This window comes from Heterodontus francisci, chromosome 7, assembly GCF_036365525.1.
Source record: "Heterodontus francisci isolate sHetFra1 chromosome 7, sHetFra1.hap1, whole genome shotgun sequence".
NCBI classification, from domain to species: Eukaryota; Metazoa; Chordata; class Chondrichthyes; order Heterodontiformes; family Heterodontidae; genus Heterodontus; species Heterodontus francisci.
In genome coordinates, this window is record NC_090377.1 from 7,971,004 (window position 1) to 7,998,761 (window position 27,758).

At 49.8% G+C, this 27,758-nt stretch overlaps 1 protein-coding gene across 1 annotated transcript in view; it reads left to right on the forward strand.

Moving 5' to 3' along the window:
- Positions 1-25,528, forward strand: part of LOC137371657 (keratin, type II cytoskeletal 8-like) — a 28,106-nt gene extending 2,578 nt beyond the window's left edge. Inside the window, exons 2-8 of the mRNA XM_068034453.1 lie at positions 3,535-3,804; positions 6,362-6,457; positions 8,057-8,221; positions 9,567-9,692; positions 21,306-21,526; positions 22,930-23,018; positions 24,817-25,528. Of these exons, the coding sequence (XP_067890554.1) occupies positions 3,535-3,804; positions 6,362-6,457; positions 8,057-8,221; positions 9,567-9,692; positions 21,306-21,526; positions 22,930-23,018; positions 24,817-24,821 (972 nt within the window). The 3' untranslated portion in view covers positions 24,822-25,528. The remainder of the gene's footprint in view (positions 1-3,534; positions 3,805-6,361; positions 6,458-8,056; positions 8,222-9,566; positions 9,693-21,305; positions 21,527-22,929; positions 23,019-24,816) is intronic.
- The last annotated feature ends 2,230 nt before the right edge of the window (positions 25,529-27,758 follow it).

Sequence of the window (27,758 nt, forward strand, 5' to 3'; positions counted from 1 at the left end):
AGCATCTGTGGAAAGAGAAGCAGAGTTAACGTTTCGGGTCAGTGACCCTTCCTTGGAACGGGTGATATATAGAGTGGTGATATTGGGGGACTTTAATTACCCAAATATTAACTGGGATAATTTTAAAGGGTAAGGAGGGGGAGGAATTTCTAAAATCTGTTGAGAACTTCCTGAATCAGTATGTTCTCAGTCCAACTAGAAAGGAGCTATTTCTGGATCTGGTGCTGGGGAATGAGGTGAACCAAGTGTCTGTTGGGGGACACTTGGGTAAGAGTGATCACCATATCATAAGGTTTAGATGAGTAATGCAGAAAAAAAAGGAAAGAAATAAGATAGAATGTCTAGATTGGAAAAGGGTTAATAGAAGGGATTTAGCCAGGGTAAAATGAAACCGAAGACTGACAGGAAGAGCTGTATCAGAACAATGTATTATCTTTAAGGAAGAGATGCTTCAGGTACAGGCTCGGTACATTCCAACAAGAGTGAAAGGTAGGAAAATCACAGCTCCTTGGATGACAGGAGAGATAGAGATGATGAAGAAACAAAAAAAAGAGGGGGTGTGTCAGGTGAACTCATCAATTGAGAACCAAGCCAAACACAATAAGTTGAGAGGGGGGGAGGAAAATAATACTGGCAAAGAGAATGAGAATAGAATGGCAGTTAATGTAAAAGGAACCCGAAAATCTTCTACTGACATGTAAATAGTAAGTGAGCAGTAAGAGGAGGAGTGGGGTTATTCTGGAAAGAGAGCGTAATATATGCTTAGAGGCACAGGGAAAGGCTAATGTTCTTTTGTATCAGTGTTCACCAAAGAAATGGAGGCTGACAAAATATCAGTAGAAGCAGAGAGGGTACAGGCAATATATAGGATACAAATTGATGGGGGAAGTACTAAAAAGGCTGGCTCTGCTGAGGGTAGATAAGCCACCTGATCCGGATGCCTTACATCCCAGGTTGCTAAAGGAAGTGAGGTTGGAGATAGCGGAAGGGCTTGTCATAATCTTCCAATTCTCCCTAGATACAGGAGAGGTGCCAGAGGATTGGAGAGTGGCAAATGTGACATCCTTTATTCAAGAAAGGGTGTAAGGACAGTCCTAGCAATTACAGGTTAACATCAGTGGTGGGTAAGGTTTTAGAAACAATCAGGGAAAATATCAATGGCCACTTAGAGATCTGAGTTAATTGAGGAGAGCCAGCATAGATTTGTAAAAAGCAGATCATGCTTGACTAATCTAATTGAATTTTTTGATGATGTAACAGAGAAGGTTAATGAAGGGAATGCGGTGGATGTTGTTTATATGGATTTTAAGAAAGTGTTTGATAAAGTACCACAAAGGGCTGGTTAACATAATTGAGGCTCATGAAATAGGATCAATATTAAATTGGTTAAAAAAACTGGCTTGAGGACAGAAAACAGTGAGTTGTAGTAAATGGTTTTTTTCCAGACTGGAGGATGGTAGACTGTGGTGTTCCCCAAGGTTCAGTGCTGGGACCACTGATTTTTTGCTATATATAAATGACTTGGATATTGGAATACAGAGTAGAATCTCAAAATTTGCCGATGACACCAAACTTGGAGGTGTGGCAAACAGTGAGGATGACATGAACTACCTGCAACAGGACATAGATAGGCTAGCAGAATGGGCAGAGAGGTGGCAGATGGAATTCAATACAGACAAGTGTGAGGTAATGCATTTTGGCAGAAGGAATAGGGAGGGGCAATATATACTTAATGACACAGTTCTGAAGGGTGTACAGGGCCAGAGGGACCTGGGGGTCCATGTGCATCGATCTTTGAAGGTGACAGGACATATTGTGAGTGGTTAATAAAGCATGAGAGATCTTGGGCTACATAAATAGAGGCATAGAGTACAAAAGCAGGGAAGTCATGCTGAACCTTTATAAAGCTCTGGTTCGGCTCCAACTGGAATATTCCATCCAGTTCTGGTCACCACACTTCAGGAAGGATGTGAGGGTCCTTGAGAGGGTGAAGGAGATTTACTAGAATGGTTCCTGGGATGGGGGATTTTAGTGACAAGGTTAGGTTCGAAAATTTGGGTTTGTTCTCCTTAGAACAAAGAAGATTGAGGGGAGATTTAATATACGTGTACAAGATTATGACCGGCTTAGATAATTTAGACAAGGAAAAGTGGTTCCCATTAACTGATGATACAAGGGCAGGTTGAAAGTTTTGGGCAAGAGATGCAGCAGGAATAGGAGGAAGAAGCACTTTTTCACTCTGGGTGGTAATGACCTGGAGATGGTTAATGACGTCAAGAGGAAGTTGGATGGTCACCTGAGAGAAATAGACTTGCAGGGCTACAGTGATCGAGCTGGGGAGTGGGACTAACTGCATAGCTTTCTGAGGAGCTGACATAGACATGATGGAATGAGGGTGCTGGGGCTGGAGGAGATTATAGAGATAGGGAGGGGATGGAAAACAAGATCGGGAGAGAAATATTAATTGCCCATCCAGCAGGGAGAGGGTTAATTGAATTATACAGGCATTTAGCTTAACACTTACAGGATACAGACTGTATTCCATTTACTTTGAGCAGAAATCAGTCATTTGTACAAACTGGCAGAGACTGGAGCAGCCCTGACCCTGAACCATTACTGGCACCTTCTGGCTGAAAAGGTATACCCCCTCCTCCACCGCCCCCTCCTCCACCGCCCCCTCCTCCACCGCCCCCTCCTCCACCACCCCCGCACAGTGGAGCAACGGGTTCTTGCATTTCAATCATGTCTTTCACCACTCCGAGATTAACAGCCAATTAATTTTTGAAGTGGAGTCACTGTTGGAGGAAGTGCGACAGCCAATTTTTACACAGCAAGATCCCACAGATAGCAATGTGATGCTGACTGGATACCCTGTTTTTGTGATGTTGGTTGAGGTATTGACCCAGGACACTGGCGAAAAGTCTCCCACTGGTCTTTGAAATAATGTCATGGGATCTTTTACGTCCATCTGTGACAGCAGACGGGGTCTCAGTTTAACATTTCATCTGAAAATCGATAGCTCCGCCAGTGCGGCGGCCCCTCATTGCCGACCTCATTGCCCACCCTCTGCCAGTGCGGCGGCCCCTCATTGCCCACCCTCTGCCAGTGTGGCGGCTCCTCATTGCCGACCTCATTGCCCACCCTCTGCCAGTGTGGCGGCTCCTCATTGCCGACCTCATTGCCCACCCTCTGCCAGTGTGGCGGCTCCTCATTGCCGACCTCATTGCCCACCCTCTGCCAGTGTGGCGGCCCCTCGGGTGCATTGGGAGTGTCAGTTGGGATTTTGTTCTGGAGTGAGACTCCCAAACCCACAATGTTCTAATTGGATGTACCACCAGCTGTCAGTCTATTGCAGACTATGAGGACTCTGCAGGTCAGCTGGGCTGGGTGTGCCTGGGTCCCACGCCCCAGCCTCATGCCCAGGTTGAAACTGAGTGGCCTGTCTGGTTTAATTCTTTTCCGTTCTGGTGGGTTTGATGATTTGCTGGGTCATTTCAGAGCGGAAGAGTAAAATACCTTGGTTATTTTGTACAGGTTCGTAAACTGGAGCAGGAGAACAAAGTGCTGGAGACGCGCTGGGAGCTTCTGCGGCAGACAGACACGTACAAGTCAAATGCTGACAAAATTGTCAATTTGTTCTGCAACAAACTGAAGCAACAGCTATCTGACCTGGAGAGGGAGAGAGAGAGGCTGAAGGCACAGATCACACAGACACAGCGCATGGTCGAAGACTTCAAAGGAAAGTACGAGGACGAGATTAACGCCCGCGCAGGACTGGAGAATGAATTTGTCATGCTTAAAAAGGTTGGTAGACAATCCTAGGATCTGACTGTAATAGTTTGTGTGTTGTGTGCAACGATGCAGGAGGGCGACTTCTGCAAGGGTTCAGGGAGCAGATACCAGAGAAATGAATGGCAGGGATCAGTGCCCGAATTCACAGCATTCCATAGTCTCTGCCCTCCAATCTGTGCTCCTGTACTGAAATGGAGGGTCGCAGGAACAGTTATAAATTCACTTTAAATTTAAACCAACATGAAACCATATTAGACATAGTTTGAATGCTATTTACCACATCAAACCAATAGAAAGCTAGCCCTTGCACAAAAACGTGATTCAAGAATATTGGCAACAAGGAGCTTTTGCGGCAACAGAGTCTGCTAAAGCAATAGGTGTGGGCCAGGAAGACTGTGCCACTTTATGCTGAAGACTTCCTCGTCCTTGTCCCATTCCCCTGCTTGATTATCCGATCAGCATCATATTCTGTGCAGCCCGGCTACCAATTATACATTGACCGTAACAGGGAGGCGAAACTACATAAACTAGGATTGTAGTCCCTGGAATTTAGAAAGTTAAGGGGTTATTTGATTGAAGTTTCCGATATCCAGGAGAACAGATAGGGTAGGTGGAGAGAAATTGGTTGGGAGTCTCTGACTAAGGGACGCAGTTTAAATATTAAAACTAGATCGTTCAGGGGTGAATTTAGGAAACCACTTCCATACACAAAGGGCGGTAGAAGTTTGGAACTCGTTTCAACAAATGGCAGTTTATTTATTTTAAAACTTGCAGGTGGTGATGTTCCCATGCATCTGCTGCCCTTGTCCTTCGAGGTGGTAGAGGTTGCAGGTTTAGAAGGTGCTGTCTAAGGAGCCTTGGTGCATTCCTGCAGTGCATCTTGTAGATGGTACACACTGCTGCCACTGTGCATCGGAGGTGGAGGGAGTGAATGTTTGGAGATGGGGTGCCAATCAAGCGGGCTGCTTTGTCCTGGATGGTGTCGAGCTTCTTGTGTTGTTGGAGCTGCACCCATCCAGGCAAGTGGAGAGTATTCCATCACACTCCTGACTTGTGTAGGTGAAGAGATTTGGAGAATCAGGAGGTGAACCACTGTCTGCAGAATTCCAAGCTTCTGACCTGCTCTTGCAGCCAGGGCATTTATATGGCTGGTCCAGTTAGGTTTCTGGGCAGTGGTGAACCAGGATGGAAGGTGTCACCAACAGTGCTATCAAGCACCACTTAAACAGCAACAACCTGCTCACTGACACTTAGTTTGGGTTCTGCCAGGGCCACTCAACTCCTGACCTCATTACAGCCTTGGTTCAAACATGGACAAAAGAGCTGAACTCAAGAGGTGAGGTGAGAGTGACTGCCCTTGACATCAAGGCAGCATTTGACCGAGTATGGCATCAAGGAGCCCTAGCAAAACTGAAGTCAATGGGAATCAGGGGGAAAACCCTCCACTGGTTGGAGTCATACCTAGCGCAAAGGAAAATAGTTGTGGTTGTTGGAGGTCAATCATCTTAGCCCCAGGACATCACTGCAGGAGTTCCTCAGGTAGTGTCCTAGGCCCAACCATCTTCAGCTGCTTCATCAATGACCTTCCCTCCATTATAGGGTCAGAAGTGGGGATGTTCGCTGATTATTGTATGATGTTTGGTACCATTCGCAACTCCTCAGATACTGAAGCAGTCTGTCCATATGCAACAAGACCTGGACAATATCCAGGCTTGGGCTGATAAGTAGCAAGTAACATTCATGCCCCACAAGTGCCAGGCAATGACCATCTCTGAGAGAATCTAATGTTCAATGGCATTACCATCATTGAATCATCCACCATCAACATCCTGGGAGTTACCGTTGACCAGAAACTGACCACTCTCCCCTCCTGACTCCCCAAAGCTTGTCCACCATCTGCAAGGCACAAGTCAGGAGTATGATGGAATACTCTCCATTTGCCTGGATGGGTGCAGCTCCAACAACACAAGAAGCTCGACACCATCCAGGACAAAGCAGCCCGCTTGATTGGCACCCCATCCTCAAACATTCATACCCTCCACCACTGACGCACAGTGGCAGAAGTGTGTACCATCTACAAGATGCACTGCACCAAGGCTCCTTAGACAGCACCTTCTAAACCCGTGACCTCTTCCACCTAGAAAGACAAGGGCAGCAGATGCATGGGAACACCACCACCTGCAAGTTCCCCTCCAAGTCACACACCATCCTGACTTCGAACTATATCGCTGTTCCTTCACTGCCACTGGGTCAAAATCCTGGAACTCCCTTCCTAACAGCACTGTGGGTGTACCTACCCCACATGGACTGCAGCGGTTCAAGAAGGCAGCTCACCACCACCTTCTCAAGGGCAAATAGAGATGGGCAATAAATGCTGACCTAGCCAGGGATGCCCACATTCCAAGAGCAGATTGGGGAAAAAGCTGCATAGTTATTCAGTCTGAGAAGGAAGGGGCTTGATGGGCTGAAGGGCCTTTGTCCAGTCCAGATTTTGTGGTGTAATAAGTTAAAAATGACTGACTAAATCACCTAAAGTCTCCAATTTCTTGTCCCGAAAACATTTTAACAGGAAGTAGATGATGCCTATTTTCACAAGGTAGAGCTGGAATCAAAGCTGGAATATCTGACCAATCTGATTGAGTTCTTGAAAATGCTGTATGCAGAGGTATGTTTTTTATTGTACAATTCAAATCGTTAATTTACATGTGGTCCCAGGAATTGGGAAAGGCCTGTTACACTGTCTCTCAGACTTAGGATAATTAGCGAAAGATTCAGTACGGCGATAAGCTTTTTTTTTTACACAGTGAGTTGTTGTGATCTGGAACGCACTTCCTGAAAGGGCGGTGGAAGCAGATTCAATAGTAACTTTCAAAAGGGAATTGGATAAATACTTGAAAAGGAAAAATTTGCAGAGCCATGAGGAAAGGGCAGGGGGGTGTGGCACAGATTGCCACATGCATGATGAGCTGAATAGTCTCCACCTGTGCTGTCCATTTCTATGACTCCTGCTTCAGCCTATCTCATCCAGAAATTCCTTACAACTGCCCTCTGGCAAATCATAGTAAATCCATCTGTTTTTTTAAATTGATCCCAGCGTTTGTTTTTGCCTCCAGACCCCATTGCACAGTCCATTTCACGTGTTCCCCACACTTTGAAGAAAAACGTCTTGCTGCCAGCCCAGGAGTGTTCCTGTAGATCAGTGACCTATTTGCATGGTTTTGTCTGAAGCAGTTTTCCACATTTGCCTCTTTAATACCATTTGCTATTGATTAAGGCTTTAATATCACCACCTCTCCATCACTCACTCAATAGGCCAGAAAAACTAAGCTCTTCCAAGCTTCATCAAAATCCAATTTTTGATGCGAAGGATCAGCCTTGTGAATCTTCTCTGTCTGCCCTCCCTCAGCGATCAACTACCTCCCAGTGATCTGTTATTCACTTCCAGGGCATAACACATGGTACATTGTAGAGGGAGGTTTACTCTGTATCTAACCCTGTGCTATACCTGTCCTGGGAGTGTTTGATGGGGACAGTGTAGAGGGAGCTTTACTCTGTATCTGGGACAGTGTAGAGGGAGCTTTACTCTGTATCTGGGACAGTGTAGAGGGAGCTTTACTCTGTATCTAACCCCCGTTTTTTTTTTTCTTTTTTTTTCTAACCCCATTTTTTTTATGGGGACAGTGTAGAGGGAGCTTTACTCTGTATCTGGGACAGTGTAGAGGGAGCTTTACTCTATCTAATCCCTGTGCTGTACCTGTCCTGGGAGTGTTTGATGGGGACAGTGTAGAGGGAGCTTTACTCTGTATCTAACCCCCGTGCTGTACCTGTCCTGGGAGTGTTTGATGGGTACAGTGTAGAGGGAGCTTTACTCTGTATCTAACCCCCGTGCTGTACCTGTCCTGGGAGTGTTTGATGGGTACAGTGTAGAGGGAGCTTTACTCTGTATCTGGGACAGTGTAGAGGGAGCTTTACTCTGTATCTGGGACAGTGTAGAGGGAGCTTTACTCTATCTAATCCCCATGCTGTACCTGTCCTGGGAGTGTTTGATGGGGACAGTGTAGAGGGAGCTTTACTCTGTATCTGGGACAGTGTAGAGGGAGCTTTACTCTGTATCTAACCCCCGTGCTGTACCTGTCCTGGGAGTGTTTGATGGGGACGGTGTAGAGGGAGCTTTACACACTCTCAGTTGGAATAACAATGTCTCAATTAAACTACCGAAAGGAACTGGAGAGTCTCTAACAGGCTGTGGAATGTGTGATTTCAGGAAATCCAGGAGCTTCAGTCACAGGTCCAGAGCACGGCCGTCACCCTGAAGGTCAACAACAGCCGCCGACTGGACATGAAACAAATGATTGACGACATGAAACAGCAACATGCTGATATTGCAGCCAGGAACAAGGCTGAGGCCGAGGCCTGGTACCAGAATAAGGTGTGCAGTAATATGGCTGGCCCATAGAAGTCAGAGGGTGGTAGTAGATGGAAAGTATTCAGCATGGAGCTCGGTGACCAGTGGTGTTCCACAAGGATCTGTTCTGGGACCTCTGCTCTTTGTGATTTTTATAAATGACTTGGATGAGGAAGTGGCAGGCTGGGTTAGCAAGTTTGCCGATGACACGAAGGTTGCTGGAGTTGTGGATAGTGTGGAAGGCTGTTGTAGGTTGCAACGGGACACTGGCAGGATGCAGAGCTGGGCTGAGAAGTGGCAGATGGAGTTCAACCTGGAAAAGTGTGAAGTGATTCATTTTGGAAGGTCGAATTTGAATGCGGAATACAGGCTTAAAGACAGGATTCTTGGTAGTGTGGAGTCCATGGGGGTCCATGTCCATAGATCGCTTAAAGTTGCCACCCAAGTTGATAGGGTTGTTAAGAAGGCGTATGGTGTGTTGGCTTTCATTAACAGGGGGATTGAGTTTAAGAGCCGCGAGGTTATGCTGCAGCTCTATAAAGCCCTGGTTAGACCACACTTGGAATATTGTGTTCAGTTCTGGTCGCCTCATTATAGGAAGGATGTGGAAGCTTTAGAGAGGGTGCAGAGGAGATTTACCAGGATGCTGCCTGGACTGAAGGGCATGTCCTACGAAGAGAGATTGAGGGAGCGAGAGCTTTTCTCATTGGAGCGAAGAAGGATGAGAGGTGACTTGATAGAGGGGTACAAGATGATGAGAGGCATAGATAGAGTGGATAGCCAGAGACTTTTTCCCAGGGTGGAAAGGGCTATCACCAGGGGGCATAATTTTAAGGTGATTGGAGGAAGGTTTCGGGGAGATGTCAGAGGTAGGTTCTTTACACAGAGAGTGGTGGGTGTGTGGAATGCACTGCCAGCCGTGGTAGATACATTAGGGGCATTTAAGTGACTCTTGGATAGGTACATGGATGATAGTAGAATGAAGGGTAGGTACGTAGTTTGATCTTAGAGTAGGTTAAAGGTTCGGCACAACATCATGGGCCGAAGGGCCTGTAATGTGCTGTACTGTTCTATGTAATTGCAGTTAGTGTCAACTGAAATTCGAATAAGGAATTTCCTGTTACTCTTCTTCCTCTGAGCAAGAAGAAAAGAACTTGCATTTATATAGCGCCTTTCATGACCTCAGGAAGTCTCTAAACACTTTACGGACATTGACATACATTTGAATTGTGGTCACTCTCTATCTCTCTGATAACCCATCTCTGTTCCTGTGGTCACTCTCGGTCTCTCACTATCCCTTTTGACAGTGAGACGTGTGCCAGGCAGGTCAATAAAGGGTGTCACTGATATCAACTCTGCTTGTCCACAGTTATTGGAGCTGGAGAATGACAGAGCCAAACAGAACGATGATCTCAGAAATGCCAAGAATGAGATTGCTGAACTCAACCGCTACCTGCAGAAGATGAAGTCTGACATTGATGGGCTTCAGAACCAGGTATGAATTTAACCCACAGAACAGGTTCCAATCTGGTCAACAGGACATAGTCATACAGCACAGAAACAGGCCCTTTGGCCCATCATGTCTGTGCCAGCCATCAAGCATCTAACTATTCTAATCCCATTTTCCAGCACTTGTCCCATAGCCTTGTATGCTATGGCGTTTCAAGTGCTCATCTAAATACTTCTTAAATGTTGTGAGGGTTCCTGCCTCTACCACCTCTTCAGGCAGTGCGTTCCAGATTCCAACCACCCTCTGGGTGAAAATTTTTTTCTTCAAATCCCCTCTAAACCTCCTGCTCCTTACCTTAAATCTATGCCCTCTGGTTAATGACCCCTCTGCTAAGGTTAGGTAGGAAGAAACTTTTTCCCTATCAATGCCCCTCAATCAGGTCCCCCCTCAGCCTTCTCTGCTCTAAGGAAAACAACCCTAGCCTTTTCAGTCTCTCTTCATAGCTGAAATGCTCCAGCCCAGACAACATCCTGGTGAATCTCCTCTGCACCCTCTCCAGTGCAATCACATCCTTCCTATAGTGTGGTGACCAGAACTGTACACAGTACTCCAGCTGTGGCCTAACCAGCGTTTTATACAGCTCCATCATAACCTCCCTGCTCTTATATTCTGTGCCTCTGCTAATAAAGGCAAGTATCTCATATGCCTTCCTAACCACCTTATCTACCTGTGCTGCTGCCTTCAGTGATCGACGGACAAGTACACCAAGGTTCTGCTGTACAGAACTTTAGTTGGGCCACACCTAGAATATTGCGTGCAATTCTGGTCGCCACACTGCCAGAAGGACGTGGAGGCTTTGGAGAGGGTACAGAGGAGGTTTACCAGGATGTTGCCTGGTCTGGAGGGCATTAGCTATGAGGAGAGGTTGGATAAACTTGGATTGTTTTCACTGGAACGACGGAGGTGGAGGGGCGACATGATAGAGGTTTACAAAGTTATGAGTGGCATGGACAGAGTGGATAGTCAGAAGCTTTTTCCCAGGGTGGAAGAGTCAGTTACTAGGGGACATAGGTTTAAGGTGAGAGGGGCAAAATTTAGAGGGGATGTGTGTGGCAAGTTTTTTTTACAGAGGGTGGTGAGTGCCTGGAACTTGCTGCCAGGGGAAGTGGTGGAAGCAGATACGATAGCGACGTTTAAGAGACATCTTGACAAATACATGAATAGGAAGGGAATAGAGGGATATGGGCCCCGGAAGTGCAGAAGGTTTTACTTTAGGCAGGCATCAAGATCGGCGCAGGCTTGGAGGGCTGAATGGCCTGTTCCTGTGCTGTACTGTTCTTTGTTCTTTGTCCATCTGATCTTCTGTACTTCCTGGGGTCCTACCATCCATTGTATATTCCCTTACCTTGTTAGTCCTCCCAAAATGCATCACCTCACACTTCTCTGGATTAAATTCCATTTGCCACTGCTCTGCCCATCTTACCAGCCCATCTATATCGTCCTGTAATCTAAGGCTTTCCTCCACACTATTTACAACACCACCAATTTTCGTGTTATCTGCAAACATACTGATCATACCTCCTATAGTCATGTCTAAATCATTAATGTACGCTACAAACAGCAAGGGTCCCAGCACCAATCCCTGTGGTACACCACTGGTCACAGGCTTCCACTTGCAAAAACAACCCTTGACCATTACCCTCTGTCTCCTGCCACTAAGCCAATTTTGGATCCAAATTGCAAAAGTGGGACCTTATCAAAAGCCTTACTGAAGTCCATGTAGACTACATCAACTGCTTTACCTTCATCTACATATCTAGTAACCTCCTCGAAAAATTCAATCAAGTTAGTTAGACACGATCTCCCCCTGACAAAGCCATGCTGGCTATCCCTAATTAACCCCTGCCTCTCCAAGTGGAGATTAATCCTGTCCATCAGAATTTTTTTCAATAATTTCCCAACCACTGATGTTAGACTCACTGGCCTGTGATTACCTGGTTTATCCCTGCTACCCTTCTTAAATAATGGTCCCACATTTGCTGTCCTCCAGTCCTCTGGTACCTCTCCTGTGGCCAGAGAGGATTTGAGAATTTGTGTCAGCCCCTGCAATCTCCTCCTTTGCCTCACATAGCAGCCTGGGATACAAGTCATCTGGGCCTGGGGATTTATCCACTTTTTTAAGCCTGCTAAAACAGCTGATACTACTTCCCTTTCAATGCTAATTTGTTCAAGTAGATCACAATCCCCCTCCCTGATCTCTACACCTACATTGTTCTTCTCCATAGTGAACACAGATGAAAAGTAATCATTTAAAACCTCACCTATATCCTCCAGCTCCACACACAGATTGCCACTTTGGTCCCTAATGGGCCCTAATCTTTCCCTGGTTATCCCCTTGTCCTTAATATACTTATAAAATGCCTTGGGATTTTCCTTTATCTTGCCCATCAGTGTTTTTTCATGTCCCCTCTTCGCTCTCCTAATTAATTTTTTAAGTACTCTTCTACACTTTCTATACTCTAGTGCCTCTGCTGTTCACAGTGCTCTGAATCTGCCATAAGCCACCTTTTTTTTTCCTTAGCCAATCCTGAAGGAGGTTCAGAAACCTGCAGCTCAGCAATAAAACATCTCAAGGGTCCTCTCTCTAAAACTGGGTACAGTGGGGGTTAGGTAGAGGAATGCTCTAAAAGTCTGAAACTTAAATTATTAGCATATATCTAAACCTGTTTTCTTTTTGAGCAGCCAACCCCATGCTGTATCTGTCCTGGGAGTGTTTGATGGGGACAGTGTAGAGGGAGCTTTACTCTGTATCTAACCCCTGTTTTTTTTTTTCCAAGGTGGCCTTTATACCCCAGGCCCCTTTTATATATTTCATGTCGATGGGGCCTTTATTCCTCGGGCCCCCTTTATATACATATTTACAAAAATAACTATTAAAAACAGAATAATAAACCAAAACTCAAATTAAAATGCCATTCTCTGCGTCGATGATGCACTCCAGTCCCTGTGGTGCCCACCGGTCGCGGAAGGCCTTAAGCGTACCAGCGGACACCGCATGCTCCCTCTCCAGGGACACCCGAGCACGAACGTAACCACGGAAGAGGGGCAGGCAATCAGGGAGGACGGACCCCCTGACGGCCCGCAGCCTGGACCTGTGAATTGCCACCTTGGCCAGGCCCAGGAACAGACCGACTAGGAGATCCTCCTCCCGGCCCAAGCCCCTCCTCACTGGGTGCCCAAAGATCAGGAGTGTGGGACTGAAGTGCAGCCAGAACTTGAGGAGCAGCCCCTTCAAATACTCGAACAGGGGCTGCAACCTCGCACACTCCATATATATGTGAAACACTGACTCGTCGAGGCCGCAGAAAGTACAGGCGGCCTGGGAGTCCGTGAACCTGCTTAAAAGTCCATTGCACGGGACTGCTCTGTGCAATACCCTGCACCCCAGGTCCCTGATGTAAAGGGAGAAGACTCCTGCATAGAGACCTCCATCGGGGTTTACCCGCGCCGCCAGATGGCAATGCGGACCGCCAGGGCGTGTCCAGCCGGCTGACGAGGGCGAGGAAGTGGAGAGTGTGCAGGAGCAGCCTGTACAGGAAACTCCTCTACGCCAATTGAAATGGCACGGAGGGCATTTCCGAGAGGCGGCTCAGGTTGTGTGGGACCGGTTCCCGAGGAGGGTTTCGGGGCCTGGGTCCGATGAGCAGTTCCAGCCGAACGGGGTTCAGCTCGGCCGGGAGCGCTCTGCACTCCCAAGCCCCCTTGCCACCCGCAGTGAGGGGTGTCCCGGGGGTTTCGGCTACTCCTCTGCCCGCCGGACCGTCCCCGGAGCCGGCTGCCCGGACAGCCAAGGCGCTCTCCTCCGCCGGCGGAGGAGCGCCATGACTGGAGGCGACCATGTTCCAGACTCTGAATAGATCCCGGTAAAAGACAGGCAACTCCCTCAGAGGCACGGCTAACGGACTCCACCGGGAGCTGCGTGTCATCTTGAAGGCAGTGACACTGGCAGAAAAAATACGTCGCCAGCGCACCATCTGGGAGGACGCTCGACGTACAGGTATCTCTGCAGGGTCCGAAGGCGGAGAGTCGCAGCCTGGGTGCGGACGCACACCAGCGACTGGCCGCCCTCAATCGGGAGACTCAGGATCGCGACAGAGACCCAGTGTTTCCTCTTGCCCATGAAGAAATCGATAGGTTTCTTCAGGATCTTGGTGGCAAATGCAGAGGGTGTGGCCAAAGTGACCAACCAGTACCACAACATGGAGGCCACCAGTTGGTTTATGACCAGCACTCGGCCCCTGTAGGAAAAGACTCAGGGCAGTCCTGTCCAGCGCCCTAGCCAAGCGGTGACTTTTGCCTCCAACTCCTGCCAGTTTGCCGGCCAGGCTTCCTCAGCGGGGCTAAGGTGGACTCCCAGATAGGGGAGGTGCGTGGTGCTCCACGCAAAAGGTGTCAACTCCTCCGGCAGGGAGTCCACCCGCCACTGACCAACCAGGAGTCTGGAACATTTCTCCCAATTGATCCTCGCGGAGGACGCGGCAGAAAAGGTTTAGTTTAGAGATACAGCACTGAAACAGGCCCTTCGGCCCACCGAGTCTGTGCCAACCATCAACCACCCATTTATACTAATCCTACACATTCCTACTACATCCCCACCTGTCCCTCTATTTCCCTACCACCTACCTAAACTAGGGGCAATTTTATAATGGCCAATTAACCTATCAACCTGCAAGTCTTTGGCATGTGGGAGGAAACCGGAGCACCCGGAGGAAACCCACGCAGACACAGGGAGAACTTGCAAACTCCACACAGGCAGTACCCAGAATCGAACCCGGGTCCCTGGAGCTGTGAGGCTGCGGTGCTAACCACTGCGCCACTGTGCCGCCCATCTGCTGGCAGTCGCGCATCCTCCGCAAGTCAACGGGATCTGTGACCGCGAGGAGCACGCCGTCGGCGTAAGCCGAGAGGATGACCCGCATGGCCGGCACGCGCAGAGCCAATCCCGTCAACCTCCTGCGAAGCAGGCACAGGAAGGGCTCCACGCAGATGGTATACAATTGGTCGGACATGGGGCATCCCTGATGCACTGCTCTCCCAAAGCGAAGGGGCGCCGTCAAGGACCCGTTAACCTTGATTAGACACTCTGCGGCGGCGTATAAAATTCGGGCCCGGGCCACGAAATGCGGCTCGAGTCCGAAAGCGCGCAGAGTCCCGAGAAGGTATTCGTGATCCACCCTGTCGAACGCCTTCTCCTGATCGAGGAAGAGAAAGGCGACCGACTGACCAGTCCTCTGGGAAAGATGGATCAGGTCCCGGACCAGGTGGATGTTGTCCTGGATGGACCCGCCCAGGACCGTGTAAGACTGGTCGGGGTAGATCACGTGGGCCAGCACGGAGCCCAGGTGGGTAGACAAAGCCCAAGCAAAGATCTTCTAATCCGTGCTGAGGAGGGAGACCGGATGCCAGTTTTTAAGCAGGCGGAGATCGCCCCTTTTCGGCAGCAGGACGATGACCGCCCTGCGCCACAAGAGGGGCATCTCCCCGGTCGCCAGTCTTTCCCCCCAGGACCCGCGCGTAATCGTCTCCCAGAACACCCTGAGGAACTCCACGGTCAACCCATCCAGCCCTGGGGATTTGCCCCTCGAGAGCTGGTGGAGGGCGCCGGTCAGCTCCGCCAACGTGAGTGAAGCCTCCAATCCTTCGGCGCCCTCCGGGCTGACCTGCGGCAGGTCCTCCCACAAAACTCTGCGCGCATCCTCGCTGGACGGATCCGGATAGAACAACGCACTGTAATAAGTATGGACCAGGAGGCCCATTCCCTCCGGATCTGTGATGGAGGATCCGTCGTCGGCCAGCAGCTCGACGAACTGCTTACGGACACCCCGCCATTTTTCCAGCGAGTAGAAGAAGGGTGAGGCGCGGTCCAAATCTTCCAGGATCTGGATCCGCGACCTCACGTACGCGCCTCGGGAGCCTATGAGCTGCAGGTCCCTCAACGCGCCCTTCTTCTCTTTGTACGCCTGCCACAGGGCCGGGTCCACGACGGCATGACCGAGACGGGACTCCAAGTCGAGCACCTCCCTCTCAAGGTGCCCGATCTCGGCTTCCTGCCTCTTGGTCGACCGTTTCGCGTACTCCCAACAGAAGATGCGGATGTGAGTCTTGCCCACAGCCCACCATAGCCTCAAGGAGGGGAAGCCCCCCTGCTTCCTTCTCCAGTCGGCCCAGAATCGACAGAACGAGTCCCGGAATCACTTGTCCTCCAGCAGCCGGTTGTTAAAGTGCCAGTACGCGGACCCCCCCCCGCGTGCAGAGCAGAATGAACTCCGTTCACCAGGCGGTGGTCTGAGCACAGCACCAGCCGCATGGAGGTCGCTGAGATGCGGGAGATGTACGCCTGCGAAAAGTAGAGGCGATCGATTCGGGACCCTCCTCCAGACCTCCACGTGAAGGCGCTGGAGTCGGGATGGAGATTCCGCCAGATGTCCACCAAGTTAAGGGAGCTTATCAGTTCCCTCAACCTCTCCACCGACGCTTGGTCGCGCTGGGGACCAGAGAGATTCCCCCACCTCGAGGGTGCAGTTAAAATCCCCCCCCCGAGGATGATGCACTCGCCACTATCGATGGAGCTCAAGAGAGCGGACACTTCTTTCAAGAAGCACGCTTGCAATGTGCCGGGCCTGGGCGCGTACACGTTCACAAAGTGGAGCGGCACGCTACCCAGGTGAACGGCGAGATGGAGCAAGCAGCCCGGCACTAGCTCCTTGACACCCAAGATCTCTGGCTGAAAAGTCGGGGCCAACAAGATAGCCACCCGACTAGAAATAGGGGTGAGGTGACTCATGTAGACCCCACCCTGCCAGTCCAGGAGCCAGGTGGCTTCGTCTCCCGGAACGGTGTGGGTTTCCTGCAGAAAGCTCACCGCGTATCTCCCTTCCCTAAGGACTGAGAGATTGTGAAATCTGCGATGAGACCCTCTGCTGCCGTTGATGTTGAGGCTAGCTATGGTTATCATCTTGTCAAAGGTACTTAAAACCCGTTACCAACACCTCACTGTGAGGAGGGAGTGGAAGTGCACTTGGCCTTCCACTCCCCCAGCAACCCATTGAGGAACGCATTAAATCGGCGCCTCTCAACCAGTTTCACGCCCGCGCCCTTGCTTGCTTTCTTGAGGGCGGCACAGACTGACTGGATGATCAGCCCCAGACTCTCCCAACGGCCGAGGGTCAGCTGAACTTTATTGCGACAACCCCTGCAAGCTGCGAGGAAATCCCGGAGTTCCACCTTGGGGATGAGAGGAGACTCGGTGGGAGGCACGAGGGACTCCACCACCTCACTGGCGATGGAATCAAGGTCATCCTCCGTGCCCCACACTGAATCCCCATCATCCTCTGGGTTATCACCGCCAGCGGCCGACACACCCACCACACACTGCGAGGCGGATGTCCCGGCTGCGCCAGCTGATCCCGCCTCCGTCACGATCCCACCGCCAGGATCGATGGTAGAGGAGTCCTCTCTGGGTTCTACTGTGAAACTGGAGCCTGTGGGCGCCAGCGGTTCAGGACCCCCCTCCACCTCCGTCCCCAGGCCAATGAGTGGTCCAGGGGAGACGGAAGTTCCCGACTCCGGAAATCCAGCCGGTGCCGAGACTGGAGGTGGAGAGAGGAGGCCATCTCCCGCCCCGCCAGCACCCACAGGCCCAGCAGCAAGGACAACATTTTCAATTGCAACCGGGTCGGGTGTCTCCTGGTTGGTGGAGGACTCCGGCAGGGAGGGCTGACCCTTTGGGGCCTCGCCCCTCCCCTCCAGGCACCCGACCCAGTAGCAGTGGCAGAATGCGCGGCGTCCCCAGGCTCCCCCACCGCAGGCAGGGCTCCACTTACTCCTTCAGGAGGGGCCACGTGTACCGGGGCCTCCCCCTCCCCTCCTGAGGAATAGGGTGCTCCTGCCCAGACTTTGTAGCTTTGGTGGTGGTGGTACGGGAAACCTGGGGACCCGAAACAGGAGACAGCTCCCCTCCAACAGATGGGCCCTGCGCCTCAGGGCCCCTTGTTACCTCTGTGGAGGGGTGCCTTCTCTTTTTTTTTTTTTCCCCCAGTTGGGTGCGGAGGCTCAGATCTCCATGCCATCAGAGGCCTCCGCCTCCACACTTTTTTTTTTTTATTCACCCTGGGCCTGAGCCCAGCCCTGGGGCAAGTTGACTCCCCGAGATCGGGCTTTGGGCTGAGCTCAGACTCTGGTTGTGTCAATGTGTCCTGGGGACGCGCCTCTCTGTTCATTTTTCCTCCGCGCCTTCCTTCCACTTGGACGGGCACCCTCCTCCCGACTGGTATCTGGTGGAGGTGCAGCGGCGCCGCCCTGGGCTGCCGAGGTGTTGGCAGCCGGGAGGTTGGGGCAGTTCTTACGAACATGCCCCACCCCCTTACAGACATGGCACCGCACCCCGTCCAAGGTCCAGAAGACGCGGTAGGCCGTCCCCTGGAACTCTACATTGAAATGGCCCTCTGTAACCTCCTCCCACGCTGGCTACATGAATAGCTGGCGGTGGAAGGAGTAGACATGTCGGAGGCTATTCTCCCGAAGACCGAGCGGAACTGGGGTGAGCCCCGTCTTTACCTCCCCCCAGATGGTGCAGGTGGGGAAGGAGGAGCTCACCAGGAATGAAGGGTGGGACATTGGATAAAATGACCCTTTGTGCAGTGGCCTCCAGGGGGTCCACTGGCAGAAAGGTCCCGCCCACGGTGAGCCCCTTGTTCAGAGCCAGGGACACCGCCCGCTCAGTCCTCAGGAATAGCACTGCCTTCCTGTACATTTTAGAGGCTGCAACAATGGCCAAAGGGCCGACGACCTCGGCCATTGCTTTCACACATGCCTCTATCGTCATGTTCGGGTGGACGTAGCTCTTGACCCCATGCTTCGATGTTAATAAAGCAAACGGTGACGGGGCAACAGGTGCAGCTGCAGCAGCATATGTATGGGAAGGCCCTGCCACCAGAGAAGGAAGGCTTGTCATGGGGTCTAAGAGCTACGTCCACCCCCAAGAAACAAAGCAAATTTACACAGTTGAAATGAAAAAAAGCAAACTTTAAACAAGGTGGAGTGGGAGTAGAGGAGGGTAGGAAGGTAAAGGAAAAGGGGGGATAGGTGACTGAGGCGACTGAGTGGAGGAAGGGAGAGAAAGGCTGAAAAGGATGTTTGATCGAACTGCCAGTTGGAGCACCTTTATCACAATTGGTCCAAAACTGTTTGTTGTCTTCCAGTTGGGGGAGGCTTCTTCGCCCGGGACGGCTGGAGCCGCCCGGTACTCTCCTCTTCTGATCTTAACAAGAAAGTCTTCACCCGGGCAACTCCAGCTGTCCCAAGCAGGCAGTTGGGGTGGGGAGGGTGCTCCCTGTGTGCAAGCACCAATACAAATACAGCGGCCCCCTACCGGATTTAGCAGCCCCACCCAAGTCTTCCGGCCTCTTCTCCCTCCCCCAGACAGTTCAAACTTGGTCCTTCAGGTGCCCTGACACCCACCTCTCCAAAACAATTACAACCTTCCCTGATGGTTTCAATCCACTCTGCATTCACCTCTCTCCAGTCTCCCCTCTCCACTCTGCAGTTGCAGTAGCACAGGTGCAGCAGCTCCCCCTGATTGCAGGCAGGAAGTGCTCCAAATTGCCCAGCCAATCCCTGTGCTCTACCTGTCCTGGGAGTGTTTGATGGGACAGTGTAGAGGGAGCTTTACTCTGTATCTAACCCTGTTTTTTTTTTTTTCTTTTCCTTCTTTTCAAGGTGGCCTTTATACCCCAGGCCCCTTTTATTTTTGTCAAGGGGGGGAGCTTCTTTCCTCAGGCGACCTTTATATGAATTTAAATAACAAGTAAATAAAACAAACCTCCAAATTAAAATGCAATTTTCTGCATCAATGATTCACTCCAGCCCCTGCAAGAAGGCCTCAAGTGAACCGGCGGACACTGCATGCTCCTTCTCCAGGGACACCCGGCTGTGAACATCACCTTGGAAGAGGGGCAGGCAATGAGGGCAGACAGATCCCCTGATAGTCCACTGCCTGGACCTGTGAATTGCTACCTTGGCCAGGCCCAGGAGCAGACTGACTAGGAGATCCTCCTCCCGGCCCATGCCCCTCCTCACTGGGTGCCCAAAGATCAGGAGCATGGGGCTGAAGTGCAGCCAGAACTTGAGGAGCAGCCCCTTCAAATACTCGGAGGAGCTGCAACCTCGCACGCGCCATATATACAGGGGAATACTGACTCGTCCAGGCCACAGAAATTACAGGTGGCCTGGGAGTCCGTGAACTTACTTAAGTCTATTGCATGGGACTGCCCTGTGCAACGCCCTCCATGCCAGGTCCCCAGTATAAAGGGGGAGGACTCCTGAGTAGAGAGCGCTCACCGGGGTTTCCCCTCGCCGCCAGATGGCAACATGGACCGCCAGGGTGTGTCCGGGCAGCAGACGAAGGTGAGGAAGTGGAGAGTGTGCAGAAGCAGCCCCTCCACACAGTGTAGAATGACACGGAGGGCATTTCCACGAGGCAGCTCGGGTTATAAGGGACCAGCTGCCGAGGACACCTAACCCATCGGCTGATGGAGAGATTTTTCCCGTGGGGTTCACCAGGCTCCCCCTGCCACAGGTGGGTCCTCTCCTTCCTCATCGGCAATTGCCAAATTAACAGGGGCTTCTCTTCCCCACTCCATCCTGAGGGACAGAGGGCTGCCAGTTAGGGCTCGAGGGCCTAATGGTGCTGTGGTAGGGGGAGCTGACAAGCCGCACCCGGAGATGGACCCTGCAACTCATGGCCCTCTTCAGAGGAGGGGCATGGAGGCTCTGAGACCTCCATCTCACTAGAGGTCTCTGTTTCTACCCCCGCACCCACCTGCCCAGATTCCTTCGGCCTGAGCTCTGCCAAGTGGGTTACCCTGGATCAAGCCTAGGGCTGAGTTCAGGCTCTGGTTGTTTTTCCATGTCCAGGGGGGGTGCCTTTGGGTGTTTAGTCTTTCATCGTGCCTTCCTTCCTGCCAGATGGGGCCCTCCTCACCCTTCCCAGAACAGTCTGTGAGGTGGCTGCTATAGGTGTAGGGGGAGATGCAGTGGTGCCACCCTGGACCATTGAGGTGGAGTTGGTGGCTGGGAGGTTGGGGCAGTTCTTATGAATATGCCTCACCCCCTTACAAGCATCGCACCACACCCGTCCTGAGGTTGCCCCCTGCAGCTCTACATTGAAATAGCCCTCCGTGACCACCTCCTGCGGCAGAAGGAGTAGAGGTGTCTGAGGCTGTTCTCCCAAAGAACAAGTGGAAGTGGGGTGCTTCCCGACCTCACCTTCTCCTGTCGATGCAGGTGGGGGAGGAGGAGCTCACTGGGAATGAAGGAATGCACATTGGACAACAGAATTTGCTGCGCAGTGGCTTTAGAGGGCCTACTGGCAGGAAAATCCCACCCACAGTGAGCCCCTTTCTCAGGGCTAGGGACACCACCCACCCAGTCTTCAGGAAAAATACAGCTTTCCCGTACATTTTTGAGGCTGCGATAACGTCCAAGGGGCCGACAACCTTGGCTCACTGCTGTGTCCAGGAGATTAATCTCTAGTTCTTGGAGACTCCAGGACAAGCTTGGAGGGTTGGCAACTCTATTAAACATGTCATTTTCCCATAGCGCGCCTCACTGGAGTCTAACATTGCGGATGCGGAGGAGCGGAGACAGATGGCCATCGATGAGGCCAAGAGCCACCAGAGCAATTTGCAGCAGGCCCTGAGCAACATCAAGACAGACATCGCCGATCAGATGCGTGAGCACCAGGAACTGCAGAACGCAACAATGGCACTGGATATGGAGATCATCACCTACAAAAAACTACTGGACGGGGAGGAGGAGAGGTAAACACAACATTAAAAACATACTGCCAGGAGGAACCTCCATTTCTACAGTGCGTTTCACCATCTCCCATCCCAAAGCACTTTACAGCCAATAGAAAGACTTTTATTAAACCATCGTAACTGTTGTAGGAAACGTGGCAGCCAAATTATGCACAGTAAGATTCCACAAACAACAATGACCAGCTAATTTTATCTTCAGGTTGGTTGAGTGATGAATATTGTCTGGGACACCAGGGGAACCTCCTCCTCACCCCCACTCCCCACCGACTGTTCCTCATATGAGATTAAGTGGTCTTAAAGGTCGCTGTTATGAGCCAGGTTCAGGAGGATTTAGAGGGTAATTTTTTCACTCCTCCAGTCCTAGTGCACGGTGCCAGGATACATGAGAATACTGGGCCAGAATCTTGCAACTACAGTAAAGAGCAAGGATGCCGTTTCCATTCCCTGAAAGACGCGGGGAACCGGTTGGGCTTTTACAACATTTTCCTCTTTATCTTTTCTGCTGCCAATGCACAAATGAACAGATTTGTTCCATTAAATTTCTCAAATTGCCCTGGTGGGATGTGAACTTTGGCTTCATAATTAGAGGCATTGAGTACAAAAATAGGGAAGTTATGCTGAACCTTTATAAAGCTCTGGTTAGGCCACAACTAGCATATTGCATCCAGTTCTGGTCACCACACTTTAGGAAGGATGTGAGGGTCATTGAGAGGGTGAAGAGGAGATTTACCAGAATGGTTCCAGGGATGAGGGATTTTAGTTACAAGGTTAGGTTGGAGAAGCTGGGGTTGTTCTCCTTGGACCAAAGGAGATTGAGGGGAGATTTGATCGAGGTGAACAAGATTGTGACATTTAGATAAGGTAGACCAAGAAAAGCTGTTCCCATTAACTAATGGTACAAGGACTGTGAGAGACGGATATAGGGTTTTCGGCAAAGGATGCAGGGGGGATATGAGAGAGAACTTTATGTAGAGTGGTAACAACCTGGAACTCGCTGCCTATGAGGGTGGTGGAAGTGGAGATGATAAATGATTTCAAAAGGAAATTGGATGGGCACTTGCAGGGCTACGGGGTAAGAGCAGGGGAGTGGGTCTGACTGGATTGTTCTAGAGAGCCAGCATAGACTCGATGGGCCAAATGGCCTCCTTCTGTGCCATTATAACTGACTGTTGACATCCCCTGGGTTGCTAAGTTACTGAATTGCTTTGGGGCATCATCTAATGGTCTTTTCCTGCCCATCAATTTCATATGGTACAATCATTTAAATTATTTGACATAACTCGGTCAGGCGACATAATGAGCAATGGTAATTGCACACTAAATATCCTGATGTGTTGCTACACTCTAATAGCCAATTGTGAATGTCCTGAATGCCTACTGCTGTTTCATTGATTCCATTCCAGGGATGGCACTTCAACCAGTGGAACCATCACCCGAATGGTCAACGTGAGCGGTCCAAAGGGAAACTCAATCAAGACAAGATCGAAATTCTGTAAGAATAATATTCCACTTGAGTTTTTAACTTTGTGCAATGAAAGGAAGAGATCTGATAGAGGTCTTCAGAATTACAAAGGGATTCAATAGGGTAAATGTAGAGAAGATGTTTCCACTTGTGCGGGAGACCAGAACCAAGAGGCTATAAATGAGTCAATAATAAATCCAATGGGGAATTCAGGAGAAACTTCTTTAACCAGAGAGTGGTGAGAATGTGGATCTCACTACCATAGGGGTTGAGGCAAATAGTCATAGTCATAGAGATACAGTACTGAAACAGGCCCTTCGGCCCACTAACTCTGTGCTGACCAACAACCACCCATTTATACTAATCCTACATTAATCCCATATTCCCTACTACATCCCCACAATTCTCCTATCACCTACCTACACTAGGGGCAATTTATAATGGCCAATTTACCTATCAACCTGCAAGTCTTTGGCTGTGGGAGGGAACCGGAGCACCCGGAGGAAACCCACGCAGTCACAGGGAGAACTTGCAAACTCCGCACAGGCTGTACCCAGAATTGAACCCAGATCACTGGAGCTGTGAGGCTGCAGTGCTTACCACTGCTGCCCCCAATAGTATGGATGTATTTAAGGGGAAGCTAGATAAACATGAGGGAGAAAGGAATAGAATGATATGTTAATGGGGTTAGATCAAGAGGGGTGGGAGGAGGCTCGTGTGCAGCATAAACACCAACATGGACCAGTTGGGCTGAATGGCCTGTTTCTGTGGTGTGAAATTCTATGTAATTCTTGGTTTCCATCCCTTTTTTAAAAATCTTTCTGTTGTGGGGGGTGGGGTGGGGGTGGGGGAAGAGACTGAGATATCACTTTACCCTCAAGTAAAAGTCCTGAGCCTGAGGAAACCTTGAGGAGATGCAGATTGGGTAGAGAAGCCCAGCTTGCCCAACTCTGAAGCCTGTGGTCTGTGCACATTCCACTTAAAAGATTGATGAGCTCACACGCTTTCCAGCACAACTGGTGGGGGTAGGGCACGAGGAAAGGGATTGAACTGAGGGAATGGGGAGAGATTCCTTCTTAAAATGGTGAACATTCTGAATGTTCACTATTTGAGCTGCTTGTAGCTATACCAGAACCAAACATTTGAAGTAATTCAATGTCCCATCAAACAAGTTTGATTTTGACATGTTCAAAAACACAGCATATAGGAAGTGACATTGCCAGTAAGTAAGCTAAGGCCCGTCTAGTTTGCCTCCAGTGCCCGAGAACCCATGATACATAGATAATGGAGTCATTGATAAATCAAAGCAAAAAAAAATAGTCTTCAACAAACTCTGACATGAGACAAGGAAAACCATTGGTGGAAGGCTTTGGAACCATAGTTCTACATGGTGAAGACCCACTGGGAAAGCTTACAGACCATCCTGTGGCATTACCTGTATTTCACATCTGGCCTTGCTACTCATAACCAGTGAGGAAGACCCCACCCTCAAGGTCATAATCACACTGGCCTTCGTGAATTCAGAACAAGCTTGGATTTGAGCTGGCTGCTTGACCACTGGATGCAGCAGGTAACACTTCATCTTTGGGACTTGAGCCATTGTCCTGGCCAATGGAATCTGCTGCCTGCAAGATTCCTAATGTTAAATGGCTTTGGATCGAGTCAGCCCAGTTACCAGGGTTCATTCACAAAAAGTTCAACTCGAGTTAACATTCCCTCTGAACAAGGGATGGTGGGGAAAACAGATACTTTAACTAGTCATTTATCTACATCTCTGTAGAAACCAGTTCCTTTAAATAAACAAAATCCTGTCTTTTTTTTCAATTAGATTAAGTTCACTCGGTTATAGTGGACGGATTTGAAATGGATAGAAACAGGAATCCATTTCCCTGCCATCGAACAACCCACCGCTGACTACATCACACCTGAAAACCCTCCTTCCAGACAATCACCACAGGCAAACAACAGGCCTGAGCGGGAGATGGCAGACAGAACCTTTTTCCTGTTTGGAACTTGGTTTCAATTGTATTGCTGGTCTTAGTTTAAAAAAAATCTGGTGTCTATTCAGCTGTTTAATGTAACACTGCTAAACACTTAGTGTCATAGCTTGCCTTGTCTGTTTTTATTCAGTCCGACTCTGCTCAATTCTCTGAACTCTCCCCTCCTGTCCCTCTCAATCCCCAAATCCATGTCCCACACACTCTTTCCCCAATCACACCACCCCCCCCCCCCCCCACCACACCTCCGTCCCACGCACTCTCCCTCCTCCCTCACTCTCCCCATGACTCATCACTCAGTATCTGACTCAATCATTCTTACCCAGAACCTCAATCTGTGGGACTCTGTCCCTCCCTCAGTCTATTCTGCTTCCACAGTTCTCGATAAAAGCCAAACACGGTTTCACCTTTTGAATATTGCATGATTTACCTCAATGTTAGGGATCTTTATCCAAACTTCCTGCTGTCCTGCACTAAGTGCCTCATCCCTTCATTTGTTTATGGTGAAATGTACTTTTCCTGTTGGGGCAAATATTTATCATTGTTGGGTATTGTGTAATAAAAAATTCAAACAAAGATCTCTGTCTTTGGTTGTCAATGAAGTATCAGAGTTTATGTTCAGATGTGTGAAAACAGCTCACCCTCTCAAGAAGGGACATTGACCCAGGATCATGTACCTTGATCCAGAGACTGGGCCTTTCCCTATGACCTCACCAGGGTCCTCATCTCATCTCAGCTGGTGAGTGTCCAGTCCAGCCTTTAAACTGTGGAATGACCAGAATTTAATCAAACCTTCCTCAGTGGTGACCCTTTCGGTGGATGACTGATCCACAACCACCAGTGTGCACCCTCCGCTATCAAATCCCAGTGGTAACAGGCCAGATCCCAAATTCTGCTCCCTCCCTTCGAATGATCTAACTAACCTTCACCCACCTAGTGCCAAATTGGATTTTGAATTTACATAGACTGTGATCCCAGAAGTTAGGCCAGGTTTGCGATCACTGGCGTCCTCGAGTGTTGATCCCATTAGAATAGTGCAGAGTCGGTGAGCTCATTTCCAGGGGCCTGAAAGGTTCCTGCACCATTACAGAGACATCTCGCATGTCTGCTGGCCCCATGCTGCTGGAAACCCCAGCTGCCAACTGGGGGGATGCCCAGAGAGCCCCGCCCCACAAGAAATGCGGTCTGTCCCCCTTTCTGTTGCTGAATGAAATCACTGGAAAACCCAGTTAAGTTAGTGCATCCGGGTCCTGTTGCAGTGATGGTGGAGCAGAATTTGGTCCCAAGCTGCCAATTTCTAAGTTACCAGCAGGGGGAGACTATGATTATGTCAGGATGTTGCTTGTAACTTGTTCTCCTTGACCATAAGCGTCAAAAAAACCATGGTCATGGGACAAGGTGTTACATCTCCATCCCTGATCGCACGAAATAACACCCCACTGGGTCCATGGTGACAGTCTGTCCCGTAATGCAGAGCTCAAAACACTCATCGGGAAAGCAGCTACCATCTTTAGCCGACTTGCAAAACACGCATGGGATAACACCAAGCTGACCCTTCGGACCAAGCTGATGGTTTATGAGGCCTGTGTTCTCAGCATCTTGCTGTATGACTGTGAAACATGGATGACTTACAGCTACCAGGAAAAGAAGCTCAATAATTTCCATCTTCACTGTGTTGCATTATGGGTATACCCCGGCAGGGCAAAGTCAAAAATGTGGCAGTCCTCTCAAAGGCAGAGCTCCCAAGTGTGTTGGCACTAATCAAACAGGGGGGGCTTCGGCAGCTCTCCCACATCTGCAGGATGGAAGACGGTCGCATACCCAAGGACCTTCTGTATGGTGAGGTAGCCAGAACCAGACAGCCAGTGGGTGCCCAAAGCTCCTCTTCAATGATGCTTGCGTGTGATATGAAGGTCCTAAATGTCAACTATCACACCTGGGAGTCACTAGCTGGTGAAAGAGGGAAATGGCGACACAGCCTGTGGACTGGTGTGCACTACCACGAAGACCAGTGGCTACAGCAGCTTGGCAACAGGCGTCAACACTGAAAACAACAACTGACGGCGTCACTTGGCGGTTTCACGTGCAACACTTGTGACAGAGCCTGCTTCTCAAGGATTGGCCTTCACAGCCATCAGCAAAGGTGCGCCAAGAGAAGACACTGTATCTCTCTAAGTGCTGCATCTCTCTGAGACACCCCCACCAAAATGGATTGTTTGTTGTGTGTCCATAATTTTTCGTAAATGAAAGGATGCCAACCAAAAAAAGTGCTTGACTAGTCTGTGGGGCAGCTGTCCCAATTTTGGCACAAGTCCCCAGATGTTAGCGAGGAGGGTTGACTGGGCTGGGTGTGCCTTTGCCCATTCCAAAGCTAATGCCTAGGTCAAAGCCGAGTGGTCCTTCTAGTTTTTATTTTATTATACCTTTTTTATTGTGATTTTATACAACTGATTGGCTTGCGAGAGCATTTCAGAGGGCAGTTAAGAGTCAACCACATTGCTGTGAGTCTAGAGACACATACTGGGTGACGCAAAAGACATTGGTGAATCAGTTGGGTTTTTACAACAATCCGGCAGCTTCATAGTCATTTTTACTGAGACCAGCTTTTCATTCCAGATTTATTTAGTTGTTTTTTTTTTCTGATATAGCTGAATTCAAATTCACAAACTGCTAATAATCTCTGGTTTATTCATCCTAGATTATTAATCCAGCAACACAGACACTACTGAATCCTCCAACGTGTTGTGTGGCACTACCACTGTGCTAAATGAGA